The sequence below is a fragment of the Myotis davidii genome, unplaced genomic scaffold (assembly GCF_000327345.1).
Source record: "Myotis davidii unplaced genomic scaffold, ASM32734v1 scaffold204, whole genome shotgun sequence".
NCBI lineage: Eukaryota > Metazoa > Chordata > Mammalia > Chiroptera > Vespertilionidae > Myotis > Myotis davidii.
The window spans coordinates 3432669-3444661 of record NW_006299715.1 but is presented as its reverse complement, the minus strand read 5'-3'; the positions used below and the strand labels follow the sequence as shown (position 1 = coordinate 3444661).

General features: G+C 34.5%; 1 protein-coding gene across 3 annotated transcripts in view; it reads left to right on the top strand.

Annotated features, from left to right (window-relative positions):
• Positions 1 to 11993, top strand: part of FBXL5 (F-box and leucine-rich repeat protein 5) — a 34936-nt gene that overhangs the window by 11951 nt on the left and 10992 nt on the right. For 2 of the 3 annotated variants that reach the window (XM_015571840.1, XM_015571839.1), the window contains exons 4-9: positions 1238 to 1424; positions 3228 to 3410; positions 5598 to 5723; positions 8649 to 8797; positions 9714 to 9796; positions 10967 to 11686. In XM_015571840.1, coding sequence (XP_015427326.1) covers positions 1238 to 1424; positions 3228 to 3410; positions 5598 to 5723; positions 8649 to 8797; positions 9714 to 9796; positions 10967 to 11686 — 1448 coding nt within the window. The remainder of the gene's footprint in view (positions 1 to 1237; positions 1425 to 3227; positions 3411 to 5597; positions 5724 to 8648; positions 8798 to 9713; positions 9797 to 10966; positions 11687 to 11993) is intronic. The other variant, XM_015571841.1, reaches the window with a different exon arrangement.

The following is an 11993-nucleotide window of genomic DNA, read 5'->3' as shown; positions in this document are numbered from 1 at the left end:
GAAACATTGTTGCCGTCACTGGCCCTTCTAGCTCTGAGGCCACGGCCAGCCGGCCAGCCGGCTGAAAGCAGGTATTTGGGGTTTGTTTAGCTTTTATAATTGAAACATTGTTGCTTTCGGGCTCAGAGCCGGGCCGCAGCAGGCGGGGAACCTTGGCTTCCTCCTTCACTGGAGCAAGCAAGCCTCATGTTCACTTCAGCTGTGTGGCTGCCGGCTGCCATCTTTGTTGGCAGTTAATTTGCATATCGCCCTGATTAGCCAATGGGAAGCATAGCGGAGGTATGGTTAATTACCCTTTTTGTTTTTTATTAGATTGGATTGGTATTTAAAAACAAAAACAAAATACTTTAAAGCCCTTTTTAGACCAGTTAAATCAGGTGGGATGTCGGTATGGGTATATTTAAAAGATTCCCCAAGTTATCATCATAAGCAACCAGCACTGAAACCACAGAGTTACTAGAGCAGTGTTTTTTAACCTGTGATGCACATCAAAATTATCTGTAGCACCATAAAAAAACCCCACCATCTCTAAAGGTTCTAATTGTATAAATGAGCAGTTGAGACTAAGCATCTATTTTGAAGAAGAAATCTAGGTAATGTTGAATGGTTGAAAGTCTCAGTAGAGCTGGGCTCCATTCTCCTAGGATTTAGAGCAGCCGTGGGCAAACTATGGCCCACGGGCCAGATCCTGCCCGTTTGAAATGAATAAAACTAAAAAAAAAAAAAAAAAGACCGTACCCTTTTATGTAATGATGTTTACTTTGAATTTATATTAGTTCACACAGACACTCCATCCATGCTTTTGTTCCGGCCCTCCGGTCCAGTTTAAGAACCCATTGTGGCCCTCGAGTCAAAAAGTTTGCCCACCCCTGATTTAGAGCCTTGTTTGGGTGGGTAGAGGCCAGTTACTGTATTAGCAGAAGGCAGTTAACTGACCTAACTGTCTAACTCTAGAGAAGAGTGAAGAGTGTTGGACAAGCTCTGTACAGGAAGACCTTGTTCTGATGCTTTTAAATTGTTCAGGCATTGACTTAGCCAGAGAATTCATAGAGAGAAGGATCTTTTTGGTGATATTCTTCTCTATAATTTTTGGATATACTAACTGGGTGGTAACAACTAAAATTTTTATCTCTTTGAAATAGGTGATTATAATACTATAGCCATTAATAATTTATAGGGTGTAGAGTAAAATAAAATAATTAAGCATATTTCCTTGTGACTATTTTGTTTAATTTAGGTTTTTCAGCCCATGTTAATGGAATATTTTACCTATGAAGAGCTTAAGGATATTAAAAAGAAAGTGATTGCACAACATTGCTCTCAAAAGGATACCGCAGAACTCCTTAGAGGTCTTAGCCTGTGGAATCAAGCTGAAGAGCGACAGAAGTTTTTTAAATATTCTGTGGATGAAAAGTCAGATAAAGGTGAGATAGCAAGTGATTTATTAGTTTCAAGGCTATTTGCTTTTGTTGATATGAACTTTAGATTTTGTTTGAGGAATAATTTAAGTCATTTAATTTCAAGTATAAATTTAATTGACATTAGTTTCTATCTTAGAACTTAGTGTTTGATAATTTAGCATCTCATACTTGGGCCACATGAATGTTGTATTTCTTAAAGGGATTGATATATACACAAACTAATAATTGGCCTATCAAAATTACTGAAAACTATCATATACAGAGCACATTTGCAGTATCCAACTTTCATATATATATATATATTTGTATTGATTTCAGAGAGAAAGGGAGAGGGAGAGAGAGATAGAAACATCAATGATAAGAGAGAATCATTGTTTGGCTGCCTTGTGCCCCACACCGGGGATCGAGCCTGCAACCTGGGCCTGTGTCCTGACTAGGTTCAAGGCAACCTTTCAATGCACAGGACAACACCCAACTAAGCCACACCAGCCAGGGCAAAATATGCCTACTTTTTTCTTAGACTACTTCCTCCTTTTTATTTTTATTTGTTTTTGATAGCTTTGCCATTTAAAACATCGTTTTAAAATATTGGCATCCTTAGGTTAGTAAAAATTTCTTTGATTCTTCTAGGTGGGCAGTAGCAGTGACACTTCTGTTAAAATAGCATAAGAATTTTTTTTGAAATTTGTCCTTTTCTGTTATTTTTATTTAACAAAGTAGGTGAGATGCATGTTGAAACAAAAATGTTTTTGTAGGTTAAGCTATAATTAAACTTATAAAACTTGTGTGCTTCACTCTGAAATTCAACTTGGGCCTTTAACACCAAGCCAAGGCCTGTTGTGTCTGGTTTAATTGTAGTATATGACATGGGATTTAAAAGCATCACACTTATTACATTTAATTTTCCCACTCCTTCAAAGCAAATTATAGCCGCTTTATTTTAAAAATATTTGTTACTTAAAAAGGGTTGGGAGTAAGTAATTTGTTCATAGCATTACAATATTTTTGTGAAGACAAATCATACAAAGTCCTCAAATTCTTCCCAGTACTTCAAGAATGAATCTTTTATATTTTATATTCCTTATTGTATACCTAATTTGCTCTCCCCCCAGAAAATTGCTACTGAATTAATATTATAGGAAATTAGACATCCAATGACTAATTTCTACAATAGTTGCTGACCAAAGATTCTTGATAAATGTATGCCAGCATTAGAAATATTTATTATATTGTCTCAACTGGCTCATAAATATAGACATATAAGTAGGTTAGGGTATTATTTATAGGTTAAAGAATTCAGATTTCACAGACTCTTATATGAAATGTGAAAAGAGGGGAAACTCAGAAGATACTCACAGGAGTCATAATGCATGAATGGAAACTGTTGAGAGATTTGTGTGTGTCATTAAAAATGCCTAGGAGATCTCATAATCTAGTCGACTCCACACTTGTTGATTTAAAGCTGTATAACCTGTTGGATTTCTTTTTCAAATGATGCTGCTTATGCTACAAAGTGAGTATTGTTTTTTCTGTGACGCGTTTGTAAGAGGAAGTCGATTCTGTGTTTGCTGTTGTAGCTCCCACTGATGAAGTATGATTTGAGCCATGATAGTTTAACCCTACGGATTCTTAACACGTTTAACATCCTTATGTTACCTCTAATCCATGTTACTTCCTTTTCACATCTTGCAAGCAGGAAGGAGTGGACTTTAGGCACTTGATTTTATTTATAGAAATGTGATTGTCATTTCTTAGTGCTTTTGCTCTTATATCATCTAATGGTAAAACTTTCTTTTTTTATTTCAGAAGCAGAGGTGTCAGACCGATCCACAGGTATATCCCATCTTCCTCCTGAGGTAATGCTGTCAATATTCAGTTATCTTAATCCTCAAGAGTTATGTCGCTGCAGTCAAGTAAGCACCAAATGGTCTCAGCTGGCGAAGACTGGATCGCTTTGGAAGCATCTTTACCCTGTTCACTGGGCCAGAGGTAGGTAAATGGGACTTTTAGTTTGTTTACAAATATTTCAGTCTGGTTTTTTGTTTGTTTGTTTGTTTTTTAAAAGAAATACTCATAGACATTAATAAGTAAGGCCAGTGAGTTTAGTACTCATTTAGAAATTATTGGGAAACTGAGAGGTTAAGTAAAAAGTAGATGTCATAGTTAGTGTTCTTTGTATGCATTTTAGAGTGAGTTATGTGATGTGTGCCATTTCCTTTAAAATAATCAGGAGAAAATTGTTGGGGAGAGAATGCAAAATAATTGGCAAAATGTTGATCATTGTTGAAGATAGGTGATGAGTACATGGGTATTCATTGTGCTACTTTTTTAATGCAATTTCTTCCTATTTTAAAATTATTTTTGGAATTTTCAATAACAAAAAGTTAGAAATCAAATTAATAGGATGTCAGAACTGCTTTAAATAATTAGATTATTTACATATTTAAGAAATACAGAATAAATTTAATTAAATATAAAGATGAGGTGCCATTATGGTTGCCTTTTGGTAGTAGCTCAAAATAACTGAATCTATTTTTGTCTCCAGCATATTTTTTGATTTTTTTTGTATGATTAGTAAGCCTCACTCAGTAAATCAAAAATTTATATTAATTCATGTGCTAAGATACTTTTTTACATGTGAACAATTAAAGAAAATTTCTTTTCATGAGCATATAATGTAGTCATGGGGTAAATGCAGCTCTATTGCATGTAATTTTTTTTGTCACTGAATTAAAATTCTAGATGAATATTAACCTCAAAATTCACATTAAGTTATTCTGAGTTTCCTATAATTTGTCACTTTGACATGGAAATATATATTTCTCACATAATTAAATTATGAACATGATTGTAAAAAGTTTTATAATTACCATTTTTAAAAAATATATTTTATTGATTTTTTACAGAGAGGAAGGGAGAGGACTATAGAGTTAGAAACATCGATGAGAGAGAAACATCCATCAGCTGCCTCCTGCACACTCCCCACTGGGGATGTGCCCGCAACCAAGGTACATGCCCTTGACCGGAATCGAACCTGGGACCCTTGAGTCCGCAGGCCGATGCTCTATCCACTGAGCCAAACCGGTTAGGGCTATATTTACCATTTTTTGAGTAGTGGGTGGGCTTGTATGATCCAAATGATCTAGAATTGCTATTTTTATATGGAATAATTTTTTCTATTAGTTGTAGTATAATGAAAGTCAAGCAAGACAAATATGGATGTTTTAAATGCTGTTTTTGCTTAGCTATGTTTTTAATTATGAATAATTATTAGGAATTGATATATAATGTAGGTACTGTTTAATAAAAGATCAAATGTGATGATGATATGCTAGACTTCTGTGAAGTTAAGTGGATATTAATGTTTCTTTTTTTTTTCCTGTTTCAATATGCTTAAAAAGTTCCAATAGAAATGGTTTTTATGTGTTTATAGTATTTGTTTCCAGTAGTTCTCACTCAGAACTGATTTTACCCACCTTGAGGGACATTTTGGTATGTCTGTAGAGACATTTTTGTTCAGTCTGGGGGAATTTACATACTGGTTTTCAGTGGATGGAGGCCAGGGTTGCTCCTAAACACCCTACAATGCGTAGAACAGACCCCCACAACCAAGAATTCCCTGGGCCAGGATATCAGTAATGTTGAGGTTGAGAAACCCTAATTTAGATGTAATGTTGGGAGTTCAGTCTCTGTCTCTCACTTCACAATCATGTGATTTAAATGCAGTATATCCTCCAGGATCTTTAAATTTTTGGCTTACTTTACCTTAATCTGACCTGTTTACTTCTGTTCCTACCTCCTTGTGAATTGCTGACTAATCCACTACTCAGCAGAAAGTCTTGCTTCCTTTTGTTTATTAGCTGTCGTTATAATGGAGATACTGCCAGAGCCAGTGTGAAGCCTCTGTAGGGGAAAAGTTAGGTGGTTTTCAGTGATTTCTAAAATTGCCAGTAAGATTATTGATAATTATTTTTCATTGTTCTTTTTAGCATGTCTGAAATTGAATTCTTTGCTTATTTAAGTGTAATTTTTTTTAACCATAACTGAATATTTCTAAAAATAGCTGGCCCATTGCCTGGGGCTCGTGTGTGTAGAGATTTTTATTATAAATAGGTTACTTTTTTTGTAATGGTAGTCAATCTAATCTTATTTTGTTCTTGTTTATTTGTTGAATAGGTGACTGGTATAGTGGCCCTGCAACTGAACTTGATACTGAACCTGATGAGGAATGGGTGAAAAGTAGAAAGGATGAAAGTCGTGCTTTTCAGGAATGGGACGAAGATGCCGATATAGATGAATCTGGTAAGCTCTGTTTGGAAATAAAATTATTACATGGTGCTTTAATAATTCATATTTTATTAAATGAGTAAATTAATATTATATTAAATCAGTCTATTAAATATTATATTCAAATGTAAATTTCCATGATAATATTTACATATTTAGTGTTTTCTATAGAAACATATTTTTAAGCCTACTACTTTTTAAAATTTGAAGGAATAATCAGCAAATTTAAAATGTATTCTGTTTGAAGTAATTTTTTTAGTGTGTATAAGATTGTGTTACATATGTTTTTATATTTAAATACCTTAATCAGAAAATGCTGGTTATTCTTCTTATTTAAATAATGTACATTCATGATAATGCTTTGAAGTTTACAATGTGTGTTTTTAAATGTGCTCATTTGGTCATTCCGTAGTATTTATTGAGTCATCTGTGGCCCAGAGGAAAGAGCATGAAACTGTCGAATCTGTTTTTTCTTTTTTTTTTTACTTGACTTTATTGGGGTGACATTGGTTAACATAACTATATTATTAGTTCTATAATACATCATCTGTATATTGTATGTTTACCACCCCAAGTCAAGTCTCCTTCCATCACTGTTTATCCAGCCTACATGAACCTGTTTTTTCATTTGTAAATAGTTATGCTGCTTCCCTCACATGGTTGTAGAATTGTGAAGTCATCTGTAAAAATTCTTTGTAAATGGTAAGGGACTAACTAGTGTAGCCATTCATTAAGCACTGTGAAAGAATTCATGGCTGAATAAGACTTTATTTTCTACCCTTAAAGTACTCACAGGTGAGAACTTAGAATACATGATTCTTAATTCACTGTAAATAATGAAAAATGCATTTTAATGGAGGTGCAGAAATATGCTATTTGGGAAAGAAGAAAAACAAAGTTTGTCTTAGATATTATTCAGATAATAATTACTAAAAGATGATGAAATAGTAAAAAAATAACAGATAAGATACTGTTCTACTTGGTAAAACTGGACCTGTAGGAAATTTTTATCTGTAAGTTGTCCACTTAAAAAGTAGTAAGCTGGTCTGGCAAAAGAACTAAATGTGGAAAGTAAGGACTATAAAGTTAAAGGTTATTCTTTCAGCAGCAAGTTTATTTTTATGAAATGAAGGTGCCACATTTTGGTATAGTTTTGAGCATTTGCAAGATACAACATAAGGAACAAGGGAGAAAGAGGTCTATTCCAGTTAGGTTTGGTGATGTGCTTATCCCGTTGCAGGTACTTTCTGAGCGTGGGGTTAATAGTGAACAAAATGGAGGAGGGTGGAATCTCTGGCCTTGTTTAGGATAAAATTTGGGGAGGGTAGGCAGATAATAAATGCAGGCAAAAATATATTCTATATTAGATAGTGTTGAATGCTGTGGAGAAAAATAAAAAAGGCAAGAGTGCCAGGAAGAGAGAAAAGAAATTATGATTTTAAATAAAGTGATTAATTAAGGTCCAGTCCCCTGAGAAATTTGAGCAAAGACCTCAAGCAGGTAAGGTCTTTACGCAGATGCCACCTTAGGGAAAACTTGATTTATCTATCCTAGAAAATTAATTCATAATATCTATGTTTAGTTTTAAAGGCTTTACCAAACTGTTTGCTCTTCAACATTTGAAGATAGCTAAAGTGAAGGCTGTTGTTTTCCTATGTATTGAAAGGGAAAAATTAAGACTGTAAGGTCAAGCTCTTTTTAAGATAATATGTCCAGTTATTTAGTGGATCTAAGACTAAACTACCATTTATGTTAGTACTTTTTCAGCTTAGCTGTATAGAAGTTAATGTTCTTGTAGCATGTTTATTTTATTTTTTTTAAGATTTCATAGTAAACAGTACAACACATTTAGATGGAGAGGTCAACAGAAAGAAGACTCATTTGTGAATAAAAGTATAGCAGAATAAATAGGTTTAATTAAAAGTCATTTTTATCCATATATATTATGTCTGGCTAAAGGAACAGTTAGGATAATATCTGTAAACATGGAACCATTAGTTACAAATTCAGATTTATTCTTTCTGCTTACATTCCTTTTGTCAGCTACAATGATTTTGTTTGTTTTAATGATACTTCCTTAATATATATGTGTGTATGTGTGTATATATGTGTGTGTGTGTATATATATATATATATATAAATTGGTTTATATTTAGAGACATTTAAGTTAGGTCTTCAGGTAAGAATAATAACAATAGGACCCTGAGAAAGGTGATAAAATTATTAGTTCATTATTTTTATTGTAGTGTTTTTTTTCTTATATCAAATTGAAGTTTGCAGGTTTTTTTGTTGTGTTTGTTGTTACAGTAGTGCATCCTGTTGTAATCATCCAAGTTCTGCAGAAATTATTAAGCAAAAATCAAAAGCCATGCTCATTTTTAACTTCTTAAAAACCCTAAGGTACTTTACTTTGCTTGATTTATTATGACCAGGCTAACTTAATTGTTTCAAATCTCTTCCAGCTCTATGTCCCTTTTATTTGAGTAAAATAACTAATGTTACTTTTATTATGGTGCATTTTGCTTTTGGTGTCCTATATTCTCTTAAAGAACTCCTAATATTCTTCAAGTATTCAAAGTTTTTTTCCTAAAGCTGTTTTCAGTGCCTGAAACTGGAGTTATTTTTTTGTTTCCTTTGCTGCCTATCTTGATATCAAAATTACCTTCAATCTTGAAATACCGTATATGAAAAAAAACATACCTTCCCTTTATTCTCATTGTAAACCTTTTATTTTTCTTCTTTCACCTATTTTTAATTGAAGCTGGACCAGTTAAACATTTAAGTCCTGGGGAGTGAGACTTTGTCCATTTAACTTGCTTTGCATACATAGGGGAGTTTAAGGATAGCAAAGAGTATTTAATATTTAATGTTGGTGATTCCATGCGTAGCCTAATTATAATTAGTATATCAAGTTCTTACACTTTTGAATTTATTTTACAGAAGAGTCTGCAGAGGAATCGATTGCTATCAGCATTGCACAAGCAGAAAAACGTTTACTCCATGGCTTAATTCATAATGTTCTGCCATATGTTGGTACTTCTGTAAAAACTCTAGTATTAGCATACAGCTCTGCAGTTTCCAGCAAAATGGTATGTATAAATTAGCACTAGTTGGGTATTAATAAAAACTAGCAATGATCTAAATTTGGTTTTCTTATTCCTGAGTTTAATTAAGGAAAAAATACACTTTACCCATGAGAGTTCCTTCCCATGAGTAGGCATATACTGCTGATGTTTACATGATTTCATTTCAGTTCTCACATTAATCTTTGTATATAGATATCATTGTCTACACATTCTACAAAAGGATGCAGAGACTAGGAGAGGTTAAACAGTTTATTTAGTTTTACAAATGTTAAGTGATGAAGTCCAATTTTATATGATTACTCGAGGTCTGGTGCACGAAATTCATGGCATGAGTAGCGTCCCTAGGCCTGGCTGGCGATCAGGGCTGATTGGGGCCTTCTGGCTGCTGGCCAGGGCCTTCCTTCCCTGGCTACCAACCAGGGCCTATTTTCATTTCATGCCGCCCCCTGGTGGTCAGCACACATCTTAGCAAGCAATTGAACTCCCAGTCTCCCGGTCAAACTCCCGAGGGGACATTTTGCATATTAGCCTTTTATATATATAGATAGTATGTGAGGCATGGTCAGGTGGGCAAAGGATATTAAATCTCTGTTTTATAAAAATGTATTTTGTGACATCCTACATCAAAATCTCCTTGGATATTCCTTAAAAACGTAAATTTCCTGGTTCTAAACTCACAGCTACTAAAATAGATTTTCTGGGGTTTGAGCCAACATAAATATTGGCAATGCAGATTTTAAAAAAATATTTATTAAGTGATTGGGGTGACACTGGTCACCATGAACAGGCAATGCAGATTTGAAGTGATTTTTCCATGCACAAATGTTTGAGAACCTTTGGATTATGTCACTAAAAGTCACCTATCTCTTGTCTAATGAAAAGTGTGTAGATCTTCATAGTGACTTTTTCCCCCCTTTAGGTGAGGCAGATTTTAGAGCTCTGTCCTAATCTGGAGCATCTTGATCTTACCCAAACTGACATTTCAGATTCTGCATTTGACAGGTTAGTTGTTTTTAAATATTTAAATATGATTTATAACTATGAATTTGTAGAATTGTTCTGTAGTTCCTTATTTGCATAATTATAGTTTAATCATACTATTTTTTAAAATATATTTTATTGATTTTTTACAGGGAGGAAGGGAGAGAGATAGTCAGAAACATCGATCAGCCGCCTCCTGCACATCTCCCACTGGGGATGTGCCCGCAACCCAGGTACATGCCCTTGACCGGAATTGAACCTGGGACCTTTCAGTCCGCAGGCCGACGCTCTATCCACTGAGCCAAACCGGTTTCGGCCATACTATTATTTTTTATTGTCAACTCTGAGTCATGAGTGGTTGTAATTTGATAGCACCTCCAGTTCTTTGCCTCTTGTCAGGTCCCAGTTGATCCAAAACTCCAATCTGCATCATCCTGTCATTTTTATAAACCTGCACTTTGTCTAGGCTTCTGAGCCTTGCCGTGCACTATTGTTTTTAAGATGTTTTCTATTTTAGTTGGTTCCTAGTAACATTTGGCAAGGCTCCCTCATACAATTCTTCATATTTATTCTGAAATTGTAACACTTCCTTCAAGGTACACTTTCACAGATTTTACTTCTTTGGATGTTTCCAATTTCCTTCTCCCTCTATCTCACTTTCCTTTTTTTTTATCCTAGCATTTATATCAGCACCTCTCTCTCCATTGCAGAGGGAGATGTGTATTCTTCTCTGGCTAAAGCTAATGCTCTACCATTTCGTAGAGCTTGTTTCTTCTGGATCTTCCTGCATTAATCATTAGTTTCTCTCTCTCTCTCTCTCTCTCTCTCTCTCTCTCTCTCTCTCTCTCTCTCTCTCTCTTTAATGTGTATACAGGCTCTCCTTTACTGGTTACTTTTCAGTAAAATAAACTAGATCTTCTCCTCTCCTAACCTTCTCTTAGGTTAAATATTCTTATTTCCTAATTTCTCTTATTGTGTTTTTGTATCTCTAGCATCTAAAATAGTGCCTGACAATATACATTCAGTAAATGTTTGATTATATTAAAGTCTTTCTCTTTTTTTAGTATTTTTTTAAGTTTTTTTTATTGATTATTACATATTCTTTTGTTTTTTATATATTTACGTAATAGTCAAATGCTTTTGAAGAATTTAACAATATCCACTAATAGTCTTATAACCTCTTAATTATAGTTGGTCTTGGCTTGGATGCTGCCAGAGTCTTCGGCATCTTGATCTGTCTGGATGTGAAAAAATCACAGATGTGGCTCTAGAGAAGATTTCTAGAGCTCTTGGAATTCTGACATCTCATCAGAATGGCCTTTTGTCTACAAGCAAAATTACTTCGACTACATGGAAAAATAAAGACATTGACATGCAGTCCACCAAACAGTATGCTTGTTTGCAAGATTTAACTAACAAGGCTATTGGAGAAGAAATAGACAATGAAAACCCCTGGACTAAGCCTGTTTCTTCTGAGAATTTCACTTCTCCTTATGTGTGGATGTTGGATGCTGAAGACCTGGCCGATATTGAAGATGCTGTTGAATGGAGACATAGAAATGTGGAAAGTCTTTGTGTAATGGAGACAGCATCCACCTTGAGTTGTTCCTCCTCTGGCTGTTACAGTAAAGATATTGTTGGACTAAGGACTAGTGTCTGTTGGCAGCAGCATTGTGCTTCTCCAGCCTTTGCATATTGTGGTCATTCATTTTGTTGTACAGGAACAGCTCTAAGAACTATGTCAGCACTCCCGGAGTCTTCTGCATTGTGTGGAAAGGCATCAAGGACTAGCTTGCTTAGGGAAAAGGACTTAATCTACTCTGGGAGTGAAAAATCTGATCAAGAGACTGGACGTGTACTTCTGTTTCTCAGTCTGTCTGGGTGTTATCAGATCACAGACCATGGTCTCAGGTAAGTAATCAGTTGCAAAGTATTAGGAAATGGACATGTTCTCATTCTCAAATGAAATAGAAATTTTGAATTCTAAGTGTCATGCCTTTTCGCTGATTTATTTATCCAAAAGAGTTAACCAAGATTTGTCTTACTTTAAAGTGTTGGAACATTGCAACTTCAGCATGAAGTTTCATGTCAGTCAGTTCAAATACTTTGTGATATATTGGAAGCACATAAAAAGTTTTATAAATACTTAGCAAATGCCTACAACACATTTTCTGTGATGTTTTAGTGGATATAAACATGAATAAGAAGAATTTTTTCT